This window comes from Panthera uncia, chromosome A2 (assembly GCF_023721935.1).
Source record: "Panthera uncia isolate 11264 chromosome A2, Puncia_PCG_1.0, whole genome shotgun sequence".
In the NCBI taxonomy this organism is placed as follows: Eukaryota; Metazoa; Chordata; class Mammalia; order Carnivora; family Felidae; genus Panthera; species Panthera uncia.
This window is the reverse complement of record NC_064816.1, coordinates 87,807,568-87,835,246: the sequence shown is the minus strand read 5'-3', so window position 1 is coordinate 87,835,246 and position 27,679 is coordinate 87,807,568. Positions and strand designations below refer to the sequence as shown.

Genomic DNA, 27,679 nt, shown 5'->3' with positions numbered 1-27,679 from the left:
TTGAGTTTCCTATGTCTACATTTGTAATCCAGTATTTTTCTTTCCCTCCTTCCCTCCTTCCCTATCTCTGTTCCCTCTCTCCCTGATCAGGGCCCCCACCTGTCCACAGAACCAGGTTCTTTCTCCCCCAAATCACATCTCTCCATCTCCTCCCCTCCATGATGTGGCCTCTTTTCTCCCTCTAGACGTGCAGTTTGTGTTCTCAGTCCTCAGGTCAATTTCCTGGCTGTTCAGATTGATTTAGTATTTATCTCTTTTTTTTTTTTTTTTTAATTTTTTTTTCAACGTTTTTTATTTATTTTTGAGACAGAGAGAGACAGAGCATGAATGGGGGAGGGGCAGAGAGAGAGGGAGACACAGAATCGGAAACAGGCTCCAGGCTCCGAGCCATCAGCCCAGAGCCTGACGCGGGGCTCGAACTCACGGACCGTGAGATCGTGACCTGGCTGAAGTCGGACGCTTAACCGACTGCGCCACCCAGGCGCCCCGATTTAGTATTTATCTAGTTGAGTTTAAAGAATGAGGCAAGCATGGGGTCCTTCCTGTTCTACCATCTTAACTCCTCTTGGTAGCTATTTTAAAAGCTCTGTTAAAATAAAAATTCCAAATCTTAGGCTGGGGCATTGTTATAATTAATTTTTGTCTGTTAGATTGTGTTTAATATTCAGCTACTTTTAAATTTCTATTAATAATTTTGTCTTTTGGATTTTCTATATAGACATTAATATATAAATTATAACACTTTGTTCATTTTTAATCATTAGAGCTTTTTTTTCTATCTTACTATGCTCTGTAGAACAGTTTTGAATAATAAATAGCAATGATAATGTCACATCCCTATCATTTTTTCTCATTCTAAAGGAAATACTTCTGTTGTTTCACCATTAATTACTTTTGCTATTGTTTTTGATGCATATCCTTTTTCTATTTAAAGAAATTCTCTTTTATCCCAGGTTTTCAAGAAATTGCTTTGCTTTAAATGAAAATGTGTTGAATTTTATGAAATGCTTTTCCATCAATTTTAGATTATTGCATGGGCATTTTAATGCAGTGTTTGGCATTTATTTGCTATATTTACTACCTTTGCATTCCTCTTATGGAAACCCACTTTCGTCATAGTGTATGATCTTTTATAAAATACTTCTGGCTTCAGTTGCTTTTTTTTTATTTTTTATTTTTTTAAGAATCTTTATACCTTTGTTAATGAATGAGATTGAAATGTAATTTTGTTTTCTCCTACTGACCTTGTCAGGCTTTGGAATTAAAGTCCTACTTTACTATTGCATAGGGGTTCTTTTTGTTTATAAGACTGCTAGAACATTTCTGAGAATTTGGTTCTTCCCTTCCCCCCTGCCCCCTTCTTTTTCAATCTCATCTAGTATGTGTCCAAGCAGGAAGTAGGGTGTGTCAAGGTTAGAATTACTCTTTTCCTTTAATATATACATTTATAAATAAAGTTCACATTTTACTTTTAAATTCTATGTTCATTTCATTCTCTGTTTTTATAGCACTGTACTGGTATAACTATGAAGTTTTAAAGAAGTGGCTGTGTGAGAAATCTGGTTTATATAAACCAACGTTTATGATCTACTTTACTTCAGGGGCATTGTCTGGCTCTGTAAGTTTATATTCTTTTGTTGTTAATTTTCCAGAATAACGGTAGCTGTCTTATTATAACAAATTATATAGCATTTCCTATCTGTTGAGATACCACTTTTGGGCTGCACGGCTTTAAGTATTGACTATCCCCTTTTGAGGAAATAAATTATTAGTCATTAAATGTCTTAAAATGTACTTTGTGTCCATGGTTTTATTATATTACAAATACATTTTTCTGAAAAAAATTTGGATTTCTTAGATCATTACAGTTATGATAATAGTGCTTTATTATTTACCAAATATTTGCCCATTTGTTCTTTAAATTAAATGCCAGTAGATCTGGTTAGGTAATTTTTCATGGAGTGTCATTTCATATGTATAATCAGATTGAATAGAAGTAATTTCATCGTCTGCGCTAATTCCTATTTCTTTGGGAACATTTTGGTAAGCATTCCTTAAAGGAATTTTAACAGAAATTACAGTCAGAAGGAAAGAATCTCTGATGACCTTTTTTAGGTAGTAGAGAGTTCACTTTTTCTAACTCTTCCACATAAGGTAAAGTTGTGTAGTGGTCTTACACAAAATGAATTTGTAATGACCTAGAATGAGATGCTGACCTATTGGAACCAAATGAAAACAAGATTGAAGGAGCATAGTGAAGGGATGGAGACCTGCAGAAAAATACTGGAATAATTGTACCAGAAAACTTGGAGCTAAGGAAGCCACTGTGATTGAGTTCAAAACTTAGATTTGAGCGTTTCCAGGTCTGGGCTCTGTCAGATTTAACTCTGTAAGTTATACGCCCATTGACTTTTTGAGTAATTTAAGTAGTTAAAAACCAGCAAGGTATTTTCATTATTCTTCTTATTTGTGAGGTGATTAAATGTAACTTAATTGTATTTTCATTATATCTTAATCCAGCATGAATGAAGAAAAACAAGTACTATTATATATTGAAATTTATAACAGATGAATCACAAAGTCAACTTTGTACATAAAAATAAATGCTTAATATCTTTTTTTAAAAAGTTGGATCATGGCTCCAGGATTTTATACCAGCTTTCCAAAAATATGAAGGAAAATTCCCTACTTTTAGATGCCCTATAATGCTGCCCTTTGACTGTTTTCAAACAAAAATTTGTTTCTGTAACAGAAAAAGTACATGAGTGTTATGTTCAGACTTTCTGTCAGGAAACAGAACAGCCTAAGCCACATCATTTTAGAAAGTGTCAAAGGCTTATATAACATTGTTGCTACCTTTGGCTGCTACATGCTAGATTATAGTGAGGGAGAAATAATAATTGATTTTCACTTACCTGAGATCTTTGAAACTGATGTTGGTTCAGAAACTTAAAACAACATCGTTAGGGTGAAATACAATGTAATTGATTTTGGGGAACATTTTGGGAGCCTATTGTCAAATGTGAATTGGGAAGAAAAACATTTTTACTTTGCATGGCTATTATGTCAATTATTATGACACATTCTTAAGGGAATTTACTCTTAAAAAAAAACCTTAATTAGGTCATTTTGAAAATAATCATTGATTCACTTTTAGATGTTTTTAAAAGTGTGATTTGTGAACTACTGTAGCTATATTTGATAAATATGTTGAAACCCATAAAGTGTTGTTCATGTAAATTTTTTTTTAATCAATTTAAAAATATTGGAATTTTTAAATGCTTACTAAATAATTGAGAATTTCGGTTTTATTTTTTTATTTTTTTTAATTTTTAACGTTTATTTATTTTTGAAACAGAGAGAGACAGAGCATGAACGGGGGAGGGGTAGAGAGAGAGGGAGACACAGAATCGGAAGCAGGCTCCAGGCTCCGAGCCATCAGCCCAGAGCCCGACGCGGGGCTCGAACTCACAGACCGTGAGATCGTGACCTGAGTCGAAGTCGGACACTTGAACAACTGAGCCACCCAGGCGCCCCGAGAATTTGTTTTAAAATATTATATTGGGATTCTCTCTCCCTCTACACCTTCATGTGTAGTAAAGGAATAGTAGGACCTACAGGAGCATCGGAAATTTGTGAATACTGGTTTTGGAGTCAGTGGTCTGTCTGGTTCTAATTCTGACTCTATCACTAGTAGTTGTGTGACCTCAGGAAAGTAGCAGAGCTTTTTTGAGACTATTTATATCTGAATTTGGGGAGAAATATATAGGACACGTTATTTTTTCTTTAATAACAACTTCTCTTTGAATAGATAATGGTTTCATTTTAAGTTTCAGTTTAGTTATGATTTCCATTATTATCCTGAAGTAATTTCCTATTTAGAATAATGTAAAAACATTTAGAAAAAATTTAAAGGTAAATTTAATCAATTTTACTTTTTGACAGATTGCAGCTATTGCAACTTTGCCATTTGATGTGGTAAAAACACAAAAGCAGACACAACTTTGGATAGATGAATGTCATAAAAGTAAGTTTTATTAATTTAAAACATTTTCAGGATGCCATGATTGTTTTTGTTTTTGTTTTTCTTTCCAGGTAGAAGAAAAATAAAGAAACAAGATTTTTTCCTTTGCTGCCTTAACTGAAACTATAATATACTGTTAGAATGAAATGCCCAGAAAAAATACTCTAAATCCCCTCCAAAATTTAAGAAATTTAAAAATCTCTTTTGCCTGCCATCAATTAAGTTCATACCTGCTATATAGAAGATTACATACTAGGGGCGCCTGGGTGGCTCAGTCGGTTGGGCGTCCGACTTCAGCTCAGGTCACGATCTCATGGTCCGTGAGTTTGAGCCCTGCATCGGGCTCTGGGCTGATGGCTCAGAGCCTGGAGCTGTTTCAGATTCTGTGTCTCCCTCTCTCTCTGCCCCTTCCCCATTCATGCTCTGTTTCTCTCTGTCTCAAAAGTAAATAAACATTAAAAAAAAAAAAAAAAAAAGATTGCATACTATATAACTATTTTTTTTTTTTTAAGAGTTTGAAAGAGAGAGGAAGAACGGGAGCAGGGAAGGGGCAGAGAGGGAGAGAGGATCCCAAGCAGGCTCCACGTTAGCAGAGCCTGACACAGGACTTGCTCTCACAGACTGTGTGTGGGGGGGCTCCATCTCATGAACCATGAGATCATGGCCAGAACTGAAATCAAGAGTCAGACTCTTAACCAGCTGAGCCACCCAGGCGCCCCTATAATTATCCTTTCAAATAAATCTAGACAAATTAGGGTGAAGGGTAGGAAATTACTAGGAACCCATCGTCTCTTGTTTGTTTCATTAGTAAACATATTTCTTTTTTTTTTTCCTGTTTATTTTTTAGCTTCTTTGGATAGGTTTTTTTCTTCATATTATCCAATTTTTCCTTCTTTTTTAATTTTTTTTTTTTCAACGTTTTTTATTTATTTTTGGGACAGAGAGAGACAGAGCATGAACGGGGGAGGGGCAGAGAGAGAGGGAAACACAGAATCGGAAACAGGCTCCAGGCTCCGAGCCATCAGCCCAGAGCCTGACGCGGGGCTCGAACTCACGGACCGTGAGATCGTGACCTGGCTGAAGTCGGACGCTTAACCGACTGCGCCATCCAGGCGCCCCTTTTCCTTCTTTATATAACCTGTAATTTATTCTAGAACAAAAGTGTACTTAGTTGCTTCCACCAGATCTGTCATTATTATTATCTATGGAAAATGTGGCAAACCCACTGGAAATTACCCATTACAAAATTATGTCATGTAAACCTTCTGACTGATAAGTCTCTTACAATGATGTAAATAGTTTTGACCCACCAGAAGATTTTGCATACAAAGTAAAATAGGTATTATAATATGTTGAAAAAAACATTGCTTACCGAACCCTGAAACTGAATCTGATGACAACTTTGTCCTTGACTTTCCATAGTCCTAGTTCCCACTAATAATAAGAGCTAACTAAAACCCGAGAAGTAATCAAAGTTGATTATCAGGGTTCTTCCAGTTCCCTGTTTTAGGTGGGAGCCTTTTAGCTGCCTATGCCCTATCTGTTCTCCCTTGGTCGTTTGAAATTATTGGTTCATTCTTCTTTCCAACTAATCATAATTCCTGTTTCCTCTATTGCATTAAGTATTTACTATAGTGGGAATATTTCTTTATTGTGATTCATGACTATGGCCATGAGGGCACAGACATGGTGACAGGGAGAAGATGGGAATCTCTACAGGTAGATTCTGAGGCTCACTAAGGTTTGAGAGTCACTTCTCTGGGTAAATACTCTTTGGAGTCAGCTGGGGTGCTCTTTTACTACATCTGAAGCTGGCCACCACCCCCAGTGGACTCTCATTTAATAGTTCTAATCTGGGGCCCTAGCTTGTGTATTTTGAAAATGTTCCCTAGATGATGATGATTATATATCCTCGTTGAGACTGGCATCAGGGAGGCATCTTCTTTCACTAGATTCAGCTCTTACCGATGATAGCTGTTTTTTTCCTTATGTTTTTCCAGTAACCCCCAAAGGAGAAATCTAGAATAAGCCTTGGGTCTTAATTTTACATGATTATCTGTGGTCACTTTTACCTGTTCCTCTGCTTCAGCTATGAACCGGTTATATTTACTTCTACTGAAAACTACACTTCTGATTTGAGTGATAAATAGCCCATATTTTTTTCATTTTTATATACTATTTATCCCTACCAAATGCTCCATTTGTAGTGGTTCCTCCACTCTGGTATATACAGACAAATGAGGCAGTGTCCAACAGCTCATAATCTAATGGAAAAGAAGCATTTTAGGATGTAGTCCTATCATTTATGTAGTCCTATCATGAGTCCATCATTTATATTTAACTAAAAAATTTTAATCTCAGGTTTCAGGCACCTGGGTGGGGTTAAGCACCTGACTCTTGATTTCAGCTCAGGTCATGATCTCAAGGTTCATGAGTTCAAGCCCCACCTCAGGCTTTGTGCTGCAGTATGGAGCCTGCTTGGGATTCTCTCTCTCTCCTTCTCTGCCCCTCCTCCACGCTTGCTCACTCGTTCTCTCAATAAATAAATAAACTTAAAAAAATTTAATCTCAGGTTTCCACTTCATAAACCTGGCTCAGATCCCCATTGGGTTGTTGGGGAGGATACGGAGCAATGATAACGCGAATGCTGGGCAGGTGAGAGTATGAGTTTGGAAAATAATCTGGCAATGCCAAGAAGGCTCTCTGAACAAGAAGTTCCACCTAAGATATGTGCCCTAGGGAAATGTCTGCACATGTAGAGATACTCACTGAAAGAATTACAATCCCCAAAAGTTAGAAAGCACTGAAATAGCCCCTAGCAAAGAAATGGGTAAATTGTGATCGTTCATATAATGCAATACCATACAGCAATGAAAATGAATAAAATATAGCTATGCTTGTCAACATAGATAATCCTAAAAGCACATTACAAATGTACAATGTCATATAGCATTTATGTAAAGTTTAAGAGCATAAAAAGCAAGAGTATGTATTTATGGATATGTTCATATGTAGTAAAGGTTTAAACACATGCATGAGAAAGATAAAGGAAAAAGGGGAGAGAGTGGTTACATCTAAGGAGAGCAATAGTATTGAGAAGGAATATATTGAGGACTTCAATTGTATCTAAAAGATACAGATGTTAGGATTTGAAAAATGTGGATGGTCAGTAAATGAGTATTTTATTGTTGTCTATGCTTGAAATACATAGTAACCAACGGTGTTTCCTTACAATATTCCTGTAGGAATAGCTCTTCAGTGTTGGAACTTAGGCAGGAAATATTGTGGAGATCGCTTTGGAGCTCTACTGAGACTTAATCTTCAGTTAATAACTCTTTCTGTCTGTTCTCGTCTGCATTTATTGCACTGTAGTCTTTAAACAGGGACCGGTTTGGGGCTTGAATTCTACAAGATCAGCCAATACCTGACTATTTGGTTTCCTTTCTTACACCAGTTGTTTCCAAAAATTTAAATGGAATAATTCAAATATGCAGAAGTTGCCGACTCATAGTATAAAGTTTTTGTCATTGACTTTCTTTAGAAAGTTAAATTTCATTCATAAACACTTTGTTCTTGGTTTAAAAAATGTCCTTTTGTTGGGTTGCTATAATTATTATATTTATACTATTTATATTGATCATACAGCTTCTTAAATAACAAGGCCTCATTTATCTTCATAGAGAATCTGATATTTATATAAATGAGATTTGAGATAATGAGCCCCCATTCCATTAAGTGGCAAAATTCTAAAAAGCCATTTCTGAAAGCTCTCTTTCTCCACCCTTTCCCTTTTTCCCCTGGCCATGCTTAATACTATATACTTGAATCTTTCTTAATGACTCACTTTTCCATGTTCACATTGATGATTGTGGAGTCTAATAGCAGCTCCCAGCAGCTAATGAGGATAATAGAGGAGTGTTTGCCCCTCATCCAACTGGTGTCAAACCAAGACCTTGACAACTTCCGTGTGCAGCTATCACAGTGTTTGCATAGTAGTGTGTCTGCTTCATAGCAGCCTCTTGTTTTACTTACTGTGTCTAGTAGTCTTTGGGTTAAGCCAGCTGCTTAGAATCGTTGTGTAAAATAAAGGTAAGTAAACTTTGTGCATGAATAGCTCATTTATAGCTTTATGTTTGAACCTCAGTGACAAATTATACACTGTAATTATACACTATATTATACACTATACACCTTTAACCTTCAACATTTTTCTAGTTTTTCTTTTTAATGAATCCAACTATTAAATATAAGACTTTGGGTAAGTTTTGGGTAAATAGATCTTTTCTTAGTATAATGAAATTATACACCCCACATTCCCAAAGACCATAAATACTTGATGTATGTCATATGTATTAGAAATAATTAAGTGGTAATTTATAATGTATCATTTCTTTAACATTTAGTTTCTATGCCTTTGCATATGTCAACGTGGACTATCATGAAGAACATTGTTGCTAAGAATGGGTTTGCAGGATTATTTACAGGTAAAAATACTTATTTTACCAAATTGTTGAATAAAATGATTACTTTTCAGTCTGTCCTTTTCCTAAATTAGCAGGAAATTATTGAAAATATTACACATTTATGACTTCTCCCTAAACATCTTTAAGTTAAAAAAAATCTGAATAGATTTAATAAGATGAAACTTCTGTATAAAAGTAAAACGGAATTAAAGTGAGGAGCTTGGGAGTAATTTGGCTTGTTCTTTGATACCAGTTGATGGCACAGTGTTTGATACATCACTTCATTTGATCATTATCAGAATGAAATCAAATAAATTACATTTTTTAAACATAAGGTAAAATTTGTTCTGATTTTTTTCTATTCTCTTTTCAGGCCTCATTCCCCGTTTAATTAAAATTGCTCCTGCTTGTGCCATTATGATCAGTACCTATGAATCTGGGAAGGCTTTTTTCCAGATGCAAAATGCCGGAAGACAACAATACCAGTGATGCTGTTTCAGCTTGAAGTAACAACCAAAGCCAAATAATAAGTTGGAGATTCTTAGGCAAGAACTCTTACCATTATCTCAAAATGATTTATTTTCTATTTTATAACTTAAATGAGTAGTTTCTGCTTTGCCTCTAAATCATAATCCTAAGTTAAAAATAAATAGTTACCCTAATTTTTGAGATACTGAAAAAGATATTCCAGAAATCACATCCATTAAATGTCCCTGTAAAGAAAAGAAAAATTATTCCTAAATACTGAAAGCAATAATCTGAGAGTTTGATAATTGAGAATGTGTAGGATGTACCAGAACATTTTGAATTGTGTTCTGAATGATGTGGAGAGTCTAGAAGAAAAATGCCCAAGTCTTTTATACATACCTAAATCATGCATGTAGACATTTAAGTATTTCAGCAAAGTATATAATAGATGGCAGTCTTTAAGTAACATTATTTGCATTTAGCAAATAATACCTATTACTTTCTTTAATTCAAATGCATTAGATTTTTTTTTTTTTTTTTTTTTTTTTTTACTTCCTGTTGCTGTTTTAAGGCTTCACCAGTGTTAGGATTTCTTCACTCAAAGGTATGGCTATTTTATCTTTATGAATCAAAATATAACTTTATATGTTATAGGTGATATTTTTGATGATTAAAGACTCCATTATTCACTGTTTCTGCAAAAGAGGAGTCGTCTTTCTGATGGTGTTAAATGTTTGGCACAGTGACTCTTGGCTGAGCAGAAAACCACATTACATTTACATTAGTAAAATTTATGTTTCAGCTTAGGAAGGGCCTCTGGTTTCAGCCATCTTGTAATTCAGGTATCACTGTTTGTGGAGTTCTCTAGGTCACTTGTACTGGCTTCTTCTAACACAATAGAGATTACTAATATAGTATAAGACACACAATGTTTCCAAAATGTCCCTCGATTTTACACATCTTCATGTTAGTATGCTAGATCAAGAGACTAAAGAGGCAGCAGTTTCCTTGAAGAAATAGCTTTCAGTCACTGTAGGCTAACGCCTCAGTAATGTTGCTTATGACTGCAGGAATGAGACAGGGAAGGGTTATGAAGACAGGACAAAAGTGATACCCTTTTTTTGTTTTTGTTTCATTTTCCTAGGATCTGTATCCTATAAGAAAAAGCACTTTATTGCAGTCTACTTGTATGCTAGGAAATGTGAAGTATTTTTTGTTCTAAAATAGAGTAATATGTTCAGGTGACAGACCTCTAGTGTTTGTAGAGGAACTAATGTACTTTGTATTATAGAAAAGAGTTTATCTATTTCACCAGAACAGATCGTGTGTGTATGTAGTCTTTTGTGTTTGTTTACCCTCTATTGATTTACCTTAAAATTGCAATATCTATAAAATCATAAATATTTATGACTTTGACATTTTCATTAAAATATTTTGATTTCTTAAAAGTATGACTGTGCTTCAAGCTAAATATTTGCATACAAAATCATTATTTTAATGCTATACTATATAAGAAAGTTTATTTTATTTTATTTTTTTATTTTTTTTTTTTATTTATTTTTGAGACAGAGAGAGACAGAGCATGAACGGGGGAGGGGCAGAGAGAGAGGGAGACACAGAATCTGAAACAGGCTCCAGGCTCCGAGCCATCAGCCCAGAGCCTGACGCGGGGCTCGAACTCACGGACCGTGAGATCGTGACCTGGCTGAAGTCGGACGCTTAACCGACTGCGCCACCCAGGCGCCCCAGGAAAGTTTTATCTTGAACACTGATGTTTAACAGTATTAAATTTATTTTATTTTATTTTTTAACAGTATTAAATTTACCTTGGTTCTGTTATGCTTCTTTTTGGTAACTGATCAGTAGAAAACAAAAATTTTAATTTGTAACTTTTAAGAAGCAGTCTGATATCTCACCTTAATGTAATACCAACAGGGATACTGCCGCCACCCCCAGTACTGTATGACTGCATATATGGAAAATTCTTATCATTCAGGATTAAAATAAATAAATCTAATTCCTTAGAAGCTTTTCTAATACATACTACATGCACCGTATCTGGATGAAAAGAAGAGTGAAATGAAGCTTTTTCTGTACTTAGGTGGTAGAGGTAGAGAAGCATTAATGTTTTATTTAAATAAATAGTAGCAGCTAAAAAGTGCTTGGCTAGAAATTATATTCTATGTAATGTTTCTGAAAGCAGTTTCCTTCTATTTATGTTAAGTTTTCTAACACATACATTTGCTTTATGTGTAAGTTTTTTAATAAATCCATGTATTACATACTTGCTACCTTCCATATAATACACATTTGACTTTTTAAAAAAGCAGAGATGAAATTAAAATAAATTTTTCTTTTATTTCTAGGAAGACTATTCACTATATATATTTAACCACATGACTTTTTTATGCATTTTTTGAGATTTTTTATTTTTTTCAATATATGAAATTTATTGTCAAATTGGTTTCCATACAACACCCAGTGCTCGTCCCAAAAGGTGCCCTCCTCAATGCCCATCACCCACCCTCCCCTCCCTCCCACCCCCCATCAACCCTCAGTTTGTTCTCAGTGTTTAAGAGTCTCTTATGCTTTGGCTCTCTCCCACTCTAACCTCTTTTTTTTTTTTTTTCCTTCCCCTCCCCCATGGGTTTCTGTTAAGTTTCTCAGGATCCACATAAGAGTGAAAACATATGGTATCACATATGTTTTTAAATTCTTCCCTCTTTCTGGAGTACGAGTTCCAAGGATATAGGAAAGTTTTGAATTTTTGAATCAGTTTTGAATTTTTTCTCCAAAATGAACTTTTAAAATAAATTTTAACATTCAACATTTACTCAGATCTTTTATGTGGTAGGCAGCATAAAGAGCACTTGAGATAAGAAAATACTTCAGATACTGTCACCGGCTACAAGGAGACGGCAGAGCTGTTTGACAGGTTTGCAAAGAAAGACATGGAACAGCTGAGGGATTGTCCACTCAGCCTGGGAGCAGAGAGGCAGGGTGTCAGAGACATACTTCTATGATTAGGACAGGTGATCCAGTTAAACGTACCTGGAAGTGGGAGGCATTGAGCCCCAAATGTGGAAAAACAAGAAGACAACGGGAAACCAAAGAAGCATGTTTTGGCATAGCTCTAGTAATTATGGAGTTGAGTTGGTTGGTTTTCCAAGACCAGCTTTTTTTTTTTTAACTGAAAAGAAAATAGGGTAGCATAGTTTAGCACAACACAGCACAGCAAACACTAGAATGTGTCACATGTAGTAAGGCTGTCTTATGTAGTGAAACTTTGGTTTTATTTGGGTTTTAGAGAAATAATGGGGACTTATAAGAAGAACTAGTTTGGACTAAAATACACTTTTGAAAGAGACCATAAGGTCACAGATAAAATTTTATATCCCCTCATCAGTTAAAAAGAACAAAATCTAGAGTGAAATAGGGGCTGCTGTGCTTACAGAAGATTAAAAGATATTTAAGAGCCCTGATGTTCAAAGGAGTCCTGTGACATTTCAGAGGTGATTCAGTGTATTTATCAAAACTGGAGATTTGACTAGGAACTTCTTTTACAGAGAATTTCCTTAAGTTGTAAATTTGAGACACATTTTTAACCAATTGAAAACAATTATGTAAGTCTAATAAAGATGACTTAAATAAAAACTTAGTTTACATAATATCTTTTAATGCTGACATCCTCTTGATGCTATCATAGGTTCTGAGAAGATGGTGATGTTTCCATTTTATAGGTGAGAAAACAAATATGGCTGATGTATAATTATATTAGCAACTGCCCAAATCACTATGGTATTGTACCACCTCAATAGATATTGTGTATTCTGAACCATATCATGTTATTTTTTTTAATAAAAGGTATTTAATTTTATATGAGTTAAAATAAAGATTTCTCTAAAACTTTTGTCCTATTAGTATTTTAGGTGTTGAATAATATACATTTACCATATTTGCTAAAACACAAGGCTCAGTGTACAACTTGAATCAAGTAACTTCAAGGAAAAAATATAACCACTAATGCATAGTACAAAACGTTTAATATACATGCAACAAGTATAGTACATCAAGGCAACAAAATACACATGGAAATATCAGCATATAATTCAGCATTCTATTTTGGATAGGGTGTGTAAACAATAAACACTACCACCTAAAATTAAAGATTGAGACATACATTGTTTCCTCATGCAGACATTACGTATATAACAAGTGTGAAATGAGCTGTACAGAAACCTGAATTCACATCAGCAGATGAATTTTGTACCAAGAGCTCCAAGAAAGGAGGAAAAGTCATGATCCTCAGATGTCATGTTTAAATCTGCATTTAGCAGCATGTGAAGATGCACAGGTTACTGAATGCATTAGACAAATCTGGAAAATTATCAATTATGGAATCTTAAATTTCCTTTCTGTATTATAAAAATGTATGGAAAAAATTTAACAATGATTGTTTTAAATCACTGAGGAATAATAAATGTCAGTTCAGAGTGGACTGTGAATGATAAAACATTTTACACATTCTGATCGTTTTTTAGGAAAGCAGCAATAGTGCTTAAGAAGCCAGCTTCAAATTTTTCAAGTTCCCCAACTTAGCCATTTCTTACTCTCTTCTCCCAGTGTTGCCGCTGTCCTCATTTTATATCTTCCTTCCAGCCCCATGCTCATTAAAAATTGCTTTGGATACCTCACTCATAATAAGGTATACATAATTAAGAGCAGGTAAAAGGTACCAATTTTCAAGAATATTTGCATTTTTACAAGTACTAAAGCCTTAAGCTAAAGGAATAAAGCTCTGAATATGTTCTGGTACATCTAGGATAACTTATTTTAACAGCTTCCAGGCCTCCTCTGTCCCTGAAAGAACATTGCTTAAAGTGTCTTACATATAAGACTAGCCTTCTTATTATTTATCTTAAATTCCAAATTATGAGAATAAAGCTCTAAGTATTGCAGAGAACCACCACACTCCTACACATTTCTAATGCAAAGAATGATGTAGTAAGTTCAGCGCTCTTCTTGCCTCCTCTGAATAAAAGAAATCGCTGTAGGAGGAACATATTCTTCCTGTTATGTCCAAGCTCCTAAGTTTGAATGTAATGTTTTCTTAATAAACAAAAATAGCATACAAAGTCCCCATTAAGTATTGTGTCCTCTTCATGTAAACAATATAGAAAACTTCTTTGGCACAACTGATCGTGATTTCCTCATATTACTTACTATAGAAAATATACTTCATACATTTTTTTTTTCTTTTCAGTATGGTGGGATTTTTATGGATGAAATATATGGTTGCAAAAACTGCAAAAAGTTTATAGCACATAACTTTTCAAAAAAGAAAACTAACTTTAGTAGAAGTGTAGGGATTTTTAATGTTAACATGGCATGGTTCATTGTTGCACACAAGGGACAACAAAACAACCCTATTATGTCAGATTATTTAGTGTGGTGATTACTAATCCTTACTTTAAAGATCTCAAATCCTTAAATCAACTTGGAGTTTTTTTCAAGAAGTACTGTACATTTTTAAATGTTTTCTAACTATTGAGGAATACTTGATATTTTTATGTAACCTCTTAAAATCTTGGGGAAAATAAAGATAAGAAATTTATCCACTTTACCGAAATGCTATAAAATACTTCCCATATGACCCTCATAAATTTAGTGATGGCCTAAAGGCACATTCCTACAAAATTTATAAAATGTTAATGGAATTTTGATACCAAAACTGAATAAGCCACTATGAAACCAGCCGGGAATTTCCTCCTCATATTAAAAACAAGGCATTTAAACATCAGAACATAGGAAGAAATTAATGAAAAAATGAAATTAACATGTCATTTTTAGAAAAATCATTGAATAAGAGAGTAAAAGAAAAAACTTATATGTCTCTAGAATAAAACCTTCAACTCAGCCTGGCAATGATGATGCATTTAAATACATGAAAATCAGCTAAATAATAAATATACATCACCGTTTACAATGGGTTATTAATTTAAAGGATATTTGAAAGTTTTTTAAGCCTATTCATATTTAAACTTCCTCAGTGACAAATGTAAGAATCTTAAAATGAAAATGGCAGGATCATTTTTTTTCACTCAGAAGGGCACATGGAATAGACTGAATTCTCTAAAAGAAGCAATAGAATTCCATACATGTGCCAGAACAATATAAAATTCCAAAGGTTTTCCCCAGCAGTCAAACTTATGTAAATAGAACATTTGCAACATAAAAACTTCTGGCTTTTACATAAAATTTTTCAGGATGGAGTTAGGCCTGGACTTGTCATCTCTGTTGTGGGACTTGCAAGGTAGTCATTAGATTTGAGACTTGTTAGTGATTTGTAACTTGCCACTGATGTTAGAGACCCACAGAGACCGAGTAATGAGGGAGTATCTTCTTTACCTGAAAGTTAAGATAAAATTACAAATATTTAATTGCCATTGAAGAATGGTACCAAAAGATCTTACAAAGCTTAAAACTTACATACTTCACAAAATAATGCAAACATAGATATCTATGTATTTCCATAGTTTCAGTGTCACCCTTAAAAAAACATTACCAGAGAATTATTTGTGCTCCTCATAAAAGTTCTAGAAATGGAAGTCTGAGATGCCTTGTTTTGAGATGAAAATCAAAAGTTTACCTTTTTTCCAGAATATGTTCGTGTTCAGTCGGTAAATGAAAATAAACTAAAGTAACAGTATCAGTGCCCAGGCCACAGAAATACAAGGAAATCCACATGCAGGTAAAGTGCTGCTGTAGAAGCAAAACTGGTACAGTTCAGAAGGAGGGCTCAACTGGGACAGCCTTAACTCACTTAGTGAATATAAACATTTGTCAGCATCTGCCTTGCATCAGGAACTTTAGTATGTACTAGACTTCAGTAGGCATATGAAGGAAGACTGGTAGATCTTTGGCACAGCTGGGGAATACAAGTGCTTCCCAGAGCAGAGTTTCAAGTACCAGCTAGAAGTAGCTGGTTTGAGACTGAAAGGCTAAGCTTTGAAAATTAGGTCTCCCAAGTAGATAAAAAGCTTACGTCTTACTTACACAGTTATACAAGTATAAACCAAACCAGACAGCAGGTGTTTCTGAATACTATATACTGTTTCAAACAGCCCCTGTGAAGTGTTCCCACAGGGTTCTGTACTCTAACCCACGTAGTTGTACTATATGGTACAATATGTGGGGCCTATGTACATAGCACTATATACTATGATACGTATGATAATTGTGGGGCTCTTTTTCTAAACTGTACACTGAGAAAGGACATGGAATTTGTTGTTTATTATAGTCCCAGTGCCTAGCACACAGGAGACGGTCATTAAATAATTATATAATTAACGAATCATGACTGTAGGAACTGTACTGGGACCCAAGAGCGTTCCTAGTCCCTTTTGGCTGTATGGCCTTAGGAAAGGCATCTTCTCGGAGCCTATGTGCTTAATAAAATGAGAACAGATACTAAATATGACTAGTTATGTTAACTGCATAGTTTTGCTGACAAGTAAAATACAGGAAAATATAAAAGCGTTAGAAAAAGTTATGAAAAAGATTGTTAAATTCAAATTTAAAATGTTTATGGCGTTATTTCACGACCAAAAGATTTAGGTGTTTCAAGCACCCTTTTCACGTTTAAGCTTAGAGACCCATTCCGGGTCAACATTCTGGAGTTCCTGTTAAATGCTCCTGGGACTCAACTGCTTTGGATAGTCTCTCTAAATTTCTACTTTAACTGTACAACTCAGTGGCATTAATTTTATCTATAGTATTGTGCAACCATCACCACTATTTCCAAAATATTCATCACTCCAAACAGAACTTCTCTACCCATTTAAGCAGCAACTAACCATTCTTCCCTTACCCCCAATCTCTGGAAACTCTAATCTACTTTCTGTCAATGAATTTGCCTACCATACGTCATTCCTACCAGTAGGATCATACAATATTTGCCCTTTTGTGCCTGGCTTTCACTTACTATGTCTTCTAAGGTTCATCCATGTTGTATGTATCAGAACCCCATTCCTTTTTTATGGCTGCATAATATCCCTTTGTATGTATACACTACTTTCTGTTTACCCATTCATCTGTACAGACACTTGGGTTGTGTCTACCTTTTGATTATTGTAAAGAGTGCAGCTGCAAACACTGGCACACAAGAATCTGTTTGAGTACTGTCTGCAATTCTGTGCAAGTCTATACTTAGGTAACTTTTTTTTTTTTTAATACAATCATACAGTAATGCAAAAGACTAAACCACCTATATGTCTAACATAGTTACACAATGAGGTACTATACAGCTGTAAAAGAATCAGAAAGATCTCTATGTACTGCTAGGTAGTGATTTCACTGTCAAGTGAAAAAAGCAAACTACAGAATAGCGCATAGCATGTTACCTTGTATCTAGAAGAGGGGGATGTAAATTATTTGAACTTACTTGTATTTTAAAAAGATAATTCAAAAATAAAAAATAGTTAACTATGAAAGCAGAAGTGAACAGAACTGAAATGAACTTTCAGCACAGTAACTGGACTCTAGCATATATTCTCAAGATAAAATAATTAGAAAGAAATCTTACCACATTTTAGTAATAATATAGATACTGTTATTTTGAAATTAATATATAGTAGGATAAAGCAAATAAGTAATTATGTTCATATAAATTAGGAACCAATATATTCACCATAACATGTCAAAATATAAAATCAAGTGCACAGAAACCCTGAATCTTAAATTTAAATTGTAAAATAAATTTAAAGTATATTTTTCTTTAAAAAAAAATTTCCTAACTCTTCCACAGGCTAGGAACAATGACTATTCTAGTAGCAACAAGGACCCCTAAAGCTAAATTATGGCCTCTAACATTTCCCAGTATAAGGAGGTAAGTCTTCTTAAAGAAATAGCTGATTCTGGGTGTGGGCATGAAACATAAACGTCTTTTTTTACCACAAAGTGAGGAAGCTATGATAGACTGGGGGAGTGTCAAAAGGACATAGGAGCCATCTTTAAGGGTCACTGTTCAAAAAGGACAGTGACCTGATGAGATGCATTGACAAAGACGTATCATTTATGCTGTTAATGCACATATGTTTAATCTGAATTTGATAATAATGGACATCAGACAAATCGTGGGACATTTAACAAAACAACTGACTTGGGCTCATCAATATACAAACGTGTGACAGAAAAAGCCAAGTTGGTGGGTGCTCTGCTAGATGAAAGGACACCAAAGAGAATGAAAAGTAAATAATATGTGATCCTTGATCGGATTCTGGACATACCAAAAAAAAATAAAGGCTTTTAAATGATATTACTGGACATGCTGAGACAAGAATATTAACAAACTATCAGGTAATAGTGTATTGATGTTAAAGTGCCTAAGGATCATAATGGTATGGCTTTGTAAGAAGACATCCTTATCTCTAAGAGATATATGCTGACATACTTAGAGATGAAGTTTATGATACCTGCAATTCACTTTCAGATGTTTGAGCACAACAGAAAAGGCAGATATAGGAGTAAATGAAGGGAGTATGTGCCCACAAAAACAAGAGCAACATAATACCAGTGTGGCAAAATGGTTACATTGGTGAATCATGGTAAAGCATACAGGGGTGTTCATTCTTCTGTTCTTTCAACTTTTCTGTAGATTTGAAATTATAAAAAAAAAAAGTTGGAGTGGGGGAAGAAAACAAAGGTACACAAAGTCCTCAGTTGTGCCCCAACAAACAAATCATACAGCAGAGCTGAGTGGAGCATATCCAGGAGAGCACAGTGGGGGGTGGGGAGCCACGTATGAAAGCCAGCCTTTGCAGACACACGGCCAGCCTCTGAAAATACTGATGCTGGGGAACATGCAGGGCAGTCTGTTACCCTCAAGAAAGCCAAGAGACTTCAGTGTAAGCCTTCATTTAAAAATAAAAGTAGAAAAAAAATGCACAAGATTCCAAAAATGGTTATGTTGTGACTGCAGCCATGCAACTATAAAAGGAAATAAAATATAAAAAGGAAGTGAGCAAAAAAGGGCACCTGGATGGCTCAGTCAGTTAAGCATCTGACTCTTGATTTCGGCTCAGGTCATGATCATGGGATTCATGAGTTCAAGCCCTCCACACTGACAATGCAGAGTCTGCTTGGGATTCTCTCTCCCCTCCTCTCTCTCTGCCCCTCCCCCCACTGTGTGTGTGTGTGTGTGTGTGTGTGTGTGTGTGTGTGTGCGCGCGCGCGCGTGTGTGTCTGTGTCTGTGCGTGCACATGCATGCGCTCTAACTTTAAAAAAAAGGAAATAAGCAAAAGGAAGTGTTAAGATAAAGAATTATAACTGATTATTCCAAAATATTCTTGAATATTGTGATGTCAACAGTAACTTATGCATACACATATACGTGTAAAATTACTATATGAATTAAAAAATAAGTATGTTAAACTCTGTGTTGATATTTTAACAATTTTTTGATATGGGAGGAAATAACTAGTCAAGGTTAACAAAACTTTCTAGCTCAACAAATGGAAAAGTAGTAGTTCCTAGCAGAAACAAGTTAGTCATAAGAAGCAGCAAATAGATTTTCATTTTATAGCAAGAAAGATCCGTTTTGTTTTAAACTTACGGATAAAGAGTCTGGACTCAACAAGTCTTCAGATGGTACTGCTACAAATATTACTAAGTTAGAAGTCATTCAGCACAATGCCAGATATTGTGATAAAAATAAAAGGAACCACTTCTTGCCTGTAGGGAGCTTAATGCAAGGTAGAAACAGACACACAGAAAATAATAATAAAATGCAGGAAGTACAGTGAGAAACATAAGGTAAAGGTGAGATCACCAACTCTATAAGGAAGTCTGAGTGGGGATGGAGGGGCCAATGGGGAAACGAAGAGGCAGTAAACTATATCCTAATTTTAAGGAATGCCTACACAGATTCCTTAGCCACTATCATAAACCCATAAACATAGGGAAAATGTTATGTTAACCTGTTATATAAGGAACATGTTACCTTTTTGTGATCCAAAGGTCAAGAAAAGGGGTGGTCGGAATTTTGTGCGATAAAATTTCAAACTGGAACCACTGCGTGTAGTAGTTGGAGCTGGCAAAGAGGGAGTTGTGACACAGTTGTTTTTGCATGCACATGGATGAACACTGGCCATGGGTGTTCATATCAATCTCTAACAGACTTACTTGTATGAAGGCCAAAAAAGCCTTCAAAAACTTACAATTTCCCTTTCAAATTAGTAGTTGTTTGTTCATAGAAGAGTATGAAAACAGACAGTAGGATGTAAATTTCCTATTACTGAAGCAAATCTTCATTAAAGAATTACTACAATTCACACTTTCTGGTAAAACAACACATAGCACTTGGGACAAACCCTGCAAGTAGATGAAGCTTGGTGACCTACACAGAAGGATTGCTTATCACATGCCAAGTGTATAAATGAAGGCAGAAGAAATTCCTCAGACTAGATAAAAGAAATTTTAAAGCAACAAGCAATTGGTGTGACTGATTCATGCACCATGAAGGATTTCTGTTAAGATGTCAAACGTCAATTTGCCATGGAATTCCTGTGGCCTTTGAAGGGAAGCTATTTAACTTGCAGAAGTGTTTGATTTAATTGAGGAAGAAAAAGAAACTCTCAGGCGGATAGGAAAGTGTACACATAAAAATGTACAGGATACTTAGTACCTTGAGAGAAAATCCCTGTATCAGTGGAGGATTGTTTTGGGAAATGGTTCACTGTTGACACAGAAAATGCTACTGTAAGCAAAGACAGCCACTGACAATTTTGATTAAATGATTCAGAAGAGACTGACTCTGAATACAAAGAAGTTCTTTACAACTGAATTCACTTTTATTTTCCTTTTTACAGATACAGAGGAGGTCCAGTAATTTTTTAAATCTATGCTTAAAGTCTAATACAAGAAGCAATGAATAATCAGAAAATAAAATTGAGAAAGCAATTCCATTTACAATAGAATCTACAAGAATAAAATAGGAATAAATTCAAATGAAGTGCAAGAGTTGTACACTGACAACTACATACTACTGTTGAGAAAATTCAAGGTTGAAATAAGTGGGGAAACATTCCATTTTTCCATGGATTCGAAGACAATATTGTTAAAACGGCAATATCTCCAAAGTTTATCTACATATTGTGTAATCCCCATCAAAATTGTAACTGCCTTTTTTTCTAGAAATAACAAGCTGATTCTAAAATTCCTATGGAAATTTAGTGGAGTCCAAATAGCCACAACAATTTTGAAAAAGAACAAACTCCTGATTTCAAAACATAGATAGTATAAACATAAAGACAGTGTGGTACTATAGTATGAATATGCACTGGTACAGGCATACAGACCAACAGAACAGAACTGAGAATCCAGAAATAAGCCCATGCATGTATGGGTAATGCATTTCAATAAAGAGTCCTAGGACCATTCAGTTGGGGGAAAGAATAGTCTTTTCAACAAATGATCCAGAGGCAAATGAATATCCACATGCAAAAGAATCAAGCTGGACAATCACCCCACACCATATACAAAAACTTAAATCAAGTAAGATCTAAAACTATAACACTCTTAAAAAGAAACACACGAGTAAATCTACATGACTTTGGATTAGGCAATGGTTTCTTAGATGTGACACCAAAAGCAAAAGCAACCACAAGAAAAATCAGTTAAATGGGACTTTGTCAAAACTAAAAATTTTGTGAGTCAACACTAGCAGGAAAGTAGAAAGACATCCCTCAGAATGGAAAAAAATATTTGTAAATCCTACATCTGACAAGGGCCAACTATTCAAAATATACACTGCAAGGAAAAAAAAAAAGGCAACGCAATTTTTAAATTGTCAGAGGAGTTGAATAGACATTTATCTGAAGATGATATGCAAATGGCTAATAAGCACATGAAAAGACGCTCAATGTTATTACTCATTAGGGCAATGCAAATCAAAACCATGAAACTCCATTTGATACCCACTAAGATGCTATAATTATAAAGACTGTCAATAACAAATCTTGGTGAGGGTATGGAGAAAATGAAACACATACATTGCTGGGGGGATTATGAAATGATACAATTGCTGTGAAAAAGTTTAGCAGCTCCTCAAATGGTTACACATATGTTCTAACCAATTCCATTCCTAGTTATATACCCAAGAGAAGTAAAATATGCGTTCACACAAAAACTTGTATGTGAATGTTCATAGCAGCATTATTCATAACTGCCCCAAAGTGGAAACTATCCAAATGCCCAAATGATGAGTGGATAAACAAACTGTGGTATAACCATACAATGGAATATTACTTGTGCACTGAAGGGAATGAAGCACTGAGACTTGGTACAACATGGACGAACTGTGAAAACACAATGCTCCTTAAGTAGGAGAACCTACACAAGAAAGGCTACATATTATATGATTTTATTATATTAAATGTCCAGAGTAGACAAATCCAAAGAGACAGAAAGTACATTAGTAGTTACTCAGAGACTGGGGGAGGGAGGAATTGGGACCAACTACTAACAGGTGCAGGGCTTCTTCATTGGGTGATGGCAATGCTCTGGGATTAGTGGTGATGTTGCACAACACAGTGAATACACTAAACACTAATCAACTCTACACTTTACAATGGTGAATTTTATGTTAAGTAAATTACAATAGTTTTTGAAAGTCTACAGGATCTTTTAAAATAAATGTAAAAAAATGCTAACAGATATGTAAACAATGTTATGATTTGTTGGCTCTTTTCTTTTGGGGGGGGGCACATAAAATAATGGTGTATTTTAAAACCCAAGTCATTTTAGATTTGCTGAAATATGGGACGCCTGGATGGCTCAGCTGGTTGAGCATCTGACTTCAGCTAAGGTCATGACCTTACAGTTCATGAGTTCAAGCCCCGCACTGCGCTGTCTGCTGTCAGCGCACAGCCCGCTTTGTACCTCTGTCCCTCACTCTGCCCTTCTCTCTCTCTCTCTCTCTCTCAAAAATAACAAGATTTGCTGAGATATAGGTAGCTAACTAGTAATACTGTAATAGGAAGTGTCACATAAGAAGGATTAATAAAACCTTCTTGAAAAAAATGACAACTTCTCACCCTTTTCCTTCAACAATTATGGTGCCATTTTAACTTCTGAGATATTCTTTTATTTAACAATCAGTGGGAATGTAGAATTGCTTTTTTTTTTATACCTTTCTACTGTATTATTCATTAAAATACATCCTTGAGGCATGTAAACACATAAAAGGTTATTCTATGTAAAGGCATAAAAGGCCTGAATCAAATTTTAGAATACAAGCATAAATTTCTATTTTTTTCAAGTCATAAGTAAGAAATCTCTGTTTCTTAAGATTGTTCATATGGAGTTAATAAAAATATTTGTAACTAAAAATGCATAAATATATAAACTAACAATGATTTATAGTTCCACCACCAAAATTAATTACTTTTAAATCTTGACATATTTGGCTTCCACTGTTTGTTTTTAGATGGAAAAAACAATCTACTATGTTTATAAAAGTGACACATATTCATTATAAAAATTTAATCAACAGAGTAAAGCACACAAGAAATTTTAAATTACCATTCAGCTTACATTCTGACAGAAAAATATTATAAAATTCAGATGATATACTTCCCATAAAGTTTTCATTTTATTTTTAACTGAAATTCAATATAAGAAAAGGCCAGTAACAGAAATGCTGAACTTCTAATAAAAATTTTTTTTGAGATTTAATTTGTAAAAAATTACTCTATATTTAGAGAGCATAAAAAACAGTCATACTTTTGCCCACCACATCTTGGTGTTATCTGCAAGCATCAATTTTATAATTATCTATTGAACTCTCAAAACTCAACAGGAAAAAAAAAAACAAACAAAAAATAATCCAATTAAAGAACAGGTAAAATAAGTGAAGAGGTAGTTCACTGTAATATACAGATGGCAAATGAGCACACGAAAAGATAATGAACACCATCTGCCACCAGGGAAATGCAAATTAACACACAATGAGATATGACTGCATATCAACCACAATGGCTAAAATAAAAAATAGTGACACCACCCTTCGTTGGCATGGAGGCAGAGACGCTAAATTGCCCATCCAGTGCTGGTGGGAATGCAGAAGGGTACACTGAAAAAGTTTGGTGGTTTCTTATCAAGTTAGACATGCAACTGCCATACAACCCAGCAACTGTATTCCTAGGTATATATTCCAGAGAGATGAAGGCTTAGGTTCACACAAAAACCTGCAAACAAACCTTCACAGCAGCTTAGCCCATTCAGGCTGCTATAACAGAGATACCATAAACTGAGTGGCAGCTCAAACAAAAGAAATTTATTTTCTGTTTTTGATTTCTCATAATTTTGGAGGCTGGGAAATCCAAGATCAAGTTACCTGCACATTCCATGCCTAGTTGATGGCCTATATCCGGTTCACAGCCCAGCCATCTTCTCACTGTGTCCCAGCATGACTGAAGAGCAAAGGAGCTCTCTGGGGGTCTCTTTAAGAACACTAATCCTGTTCCTGATGGCCCTACCCTCGTGACCTAATCACCTCCCAAAGCCCACATTCTGATATCATCACACCAGAAATTATGAGTCTGGCAGACACAAACATTCAGACTATAGTAGCAGCTTTACTGCCCCCAAATGCAAACAACTCAAATGTCCTTCGATGAGGGGTTTTTAAACAAAGGTGGTAATATATACATACCACAGAATAAATTTTAGCAATAAAAAGGAATAAATCATTGATACACAGAACAATTTGGATAGATCTCAGGGGAGCTATGCTCAGTGAAAATAAAAATGCCAATCCCAACAGTCTATATACTGTCTGATTTACAAGTTCCCTTCATAACTTCATGACAAAATTATAGTAATGAACAGACTGGTGTTGGCCATGGGTTAGGGAAGGGGCAGAGATAGGGCAAGGCTGGGAAGGAGGTGGGTATGATTACTGAAGGAGGTGGGTTATGCCCATGTAGGGCAGTACAAGGGACCCTGGTGATGATGTAACTATTCTGTATCTTGACTCTAGCGATGTATACACACACCTGTACATGGGGTAAAACTGCACAAAACTAAAAACACACAGTGATGAATACATGTAAGTCTTAATGAAATCACTGGATCATACCATCAGTTTCATGGATGTGATGCTATACTATAGTTTCGTAAGATGCCACCACGGAGGCAAACTGAGTGAAGGGTACACGGATCTTAAGTGCATTTGAATCCACACTCACCTCAAAATAGAAAGTTAAATTTTAAAAAGGATAGCTAGAGAAATTCCTTAAAATATGATAAGCAGTGAGGCAATAGTGCAGAATGTTAAGGAATGCTAACTGAGCAGAATAATCTTGTGCATTTATATTTTTGTACTGCTTAAGTATTTCTTCAGGGTAAATTCCCAGATGTGTGACTGCTGGCTTAGAAAGTAAAAGCATGTAACTTTACATTAACTTGGGGAAGACTTAAAGTATTTTTTTCCATTTCCTTGTGTCTACTTTTATGTCCCTTCAGGATGGTTTATAGCTCTCCTCTTACTAGGAATAAATTTAACACTAAATGTGCAAACTCTAAATATTTTATCTTTTCTGTTGCTATTTAAAATGTCACCCCCCCCACACACAAACAGAGTCTCTTACTGATTATTGTTTGTACATGTAAAAAGCTAACAATTCCTGTATAATTTTATATTTTGCTACTTCATATAACTACTTTTATTGTCTATGTATTATTTCTCTTGTTTTCCAGGTTCATGCCATCATCTGCAAGAATCCAACTCTCCTGTCTCTAGAAGTTTCTTCTTTAAATGTGCTAGCTACTACCTCTAGTATAACATTAAACAGTGGTAGAATCAATCTGGTATCTTAGTATTTCCTCATTAAGTAAGATGCCCGCTTTGGGACAGAGACATTCATACATATTCATGGAAAATAACTATTATTTAGTTATTTTTTCTTAAATGTGTCACACAATGTTGAATTCTGTTCAGGGCTTTTTTGTCATCTGTGGGGACAACCTTTTCTATCTTAGACCTATTATTATGGTATTATATTAATAGATTTCATAATATTGAATTAAACTTACATTCATGGGTTAAATGTGCATGGTCATTGTATACCATTTCTTTTTGTGTGGCTAAGATTCTGTTAACTAATATATTATTTAGAACCTTTATATCAATATAAGTGATACTGGGCTATAATTTTTTATTTTTTAATTTTTCATACTGTGTCAGATTATATTTATCCCCTACACTTTTATTTGTTCTTTCTGCCTTTGTTATTAAATTAGTTAGGTCTCTAATTTGTTAATTTTAAAAGAAAAATGATTTTTTCATTAATTAGATCTGTTTTTCTATTCTTTATCTCAATTTGTGGTTTTATCTTTATTATTTTCTTCATTGGCTTTTTTATTTACTTTGTTTTTCTTGCCATATTGGTCTGGGAAACTTGATTCATTTATTTTCTTTCTTTTTAATGAAAAGGTATATATATAAAAATTATACACTTTCCTCTGATTGGCTTAAATAAATCTCACAAAGTGCTATGATGAGTGCTTATTGTCACTTTTTAGAAATGGGTAATTTCAGCTTTTCTTACTTGCTGTTTCTTTTTCTACAGGATAACAAGTCTTACTTTCTGTTTTAACTTCATATTATTTGGAATGGTTTGTAGTTTTGTTCTAGTTGTTACCTTTATCCTTTATACAACTAGAGAAGTGTAATGCTAATCTCATCCTCTTCCCCTTATGAATTACTCGATCTTTTTGCCTAGAAGCCCTGAGTATGTTTTTGTTTTGTTTTGTTTTGTTTTGTTTTTTTTTAATGCCTAATCGTTTTAATACCATATGTCTTGGAGGTGATTAATACTGGTTAATTTTCTCAGGCACTTTGTCAGCCCTGTCAATTTGTAGATTTTAGTCTTTTATTTCCAGATATTTTTCTCGGATTACAGATTCAGTATTAGTTCTGCTCCACTGTTTTATCTTCCTCAGTGACTTCACTGATAGATCTTCTTTGCTTGACTTCCAATTCAAACACTTCCTGACTCATTTTACTTCTTTCTTCATTGCATTTTCATTTTCTTGGTTCCTTTCCTGCTTTTCTTCAGTGTTCTTTATTAAGTTCTCTTTCAAATCTATTCTTTAGACAGCTTATTCTTTAATATTTACTTCTGATATAATTTTGCCTTTTTCTACATTTCTTTCTAGAGTGTAATCAACTACCAATTCATTTCTTTCTGTTTCTGGAACATTTCTGTTCCTAGTTTTTGACTTCTAATTTAAAATGTTTTTATCCTATCTTTAAATGCTTGTTTGAAGATACTGAATAAAATCATATGGTTGTATTACAGGATTTTTTTTTTTTTCCTGCTTCACTATTGTTTTTCTAGCGGAGGGTTTTATCAGAATTGTTTTCCTCAATTTAGGCATTTAAAAAAAACAGTAATTTTGTACACATAGGAAGTCTAGCTGATTTGATTGGTTGGTGAAACTTTTAATTCAAGAGCAGCCTCCTGTGTCAGTGTATCAAAGCAGTTTCCTAATTGTATGGCTTTTATGGGGGTGGAGAGGGGAAGGATGCTATGAGTGGAAAGGATGTGTGTCCTTCAAGTTTTACAATTTTTTCTTTAGTTTTACACAATCCTAAATGTAGTCCTTTTTGTTGTTGGGTTTCAGTTGGTGAATTTATTTTTTTTTTATCATTCTATTAGA

The 27,679-nt window shown here is 34.7% G+C and overlaps 2 protein-coding genes and 1 long non-coding RNA gene across 3 annotated transcripts in view; 2 read left to right on the top strand and 1 right to left on the bottom strand.

Annotated features, from left to right (window-relative positions):
• The window catches only part of SLC25A40 (solute carrier family 25 member 40), a 52,919-nt gene extending 42,438 nt beyond the window's left edge, over positions 1-10,481 (top strand). Inside the window, exons 9-12 of the mRNA XM_049641392.1 lie at positions 1,509-1,618; positions 3,946-4,027; positions 8,428-8,508; positions 8,861-10,481. Coding sequence (XP_049497349.1) covers positions 1,509-1,618; positions 3,946-4,027; positions 8,428-8,508; positions 8,861-8,976 — 389 coding nt within the window. The 3' untranslated portion in view covers positions 8,977-10,481. The remainder of the gene's footprint in view (positions 1-1,508; positions 1,619-3,945; positions 4,028-8,427; positions 8,509-8,860) is intronic.
• Positions 10,482-14,839: 4,358 nt separating this feature from the next.
• Positions 14,840-27,679, bottom strand: part of RUNDC3B (RUN domain containing 3B) — a 145,659-nt gene continuing 132,819 nt past the window's right edge. The window contains exon 11 of the mRNA XM_049641390.1: positions 14,840-15,363. Within this exon, the coding sequence (XP_049497347.1) occupies positions 15,218-15,363 (146 nt within the window). The 3' untranslated portion in view covers positions 14,840-15,217. The remainder of the gene's footprint in view (positions 15,364-27,679) is intronic.
• LOC125929877 (uncharacterized) lies at positions 15,189-25,970 on the top strand. Its single transcript, XR_007459984.1, has 4 exons — positions 15,189-15,268; positions 15,616-15,706; positions 17,762-17,842; positions 25,715-25,970. It is a non-coding gene; the product is annotated as an uncharacterized LOC125929877 (long non-coding RNA).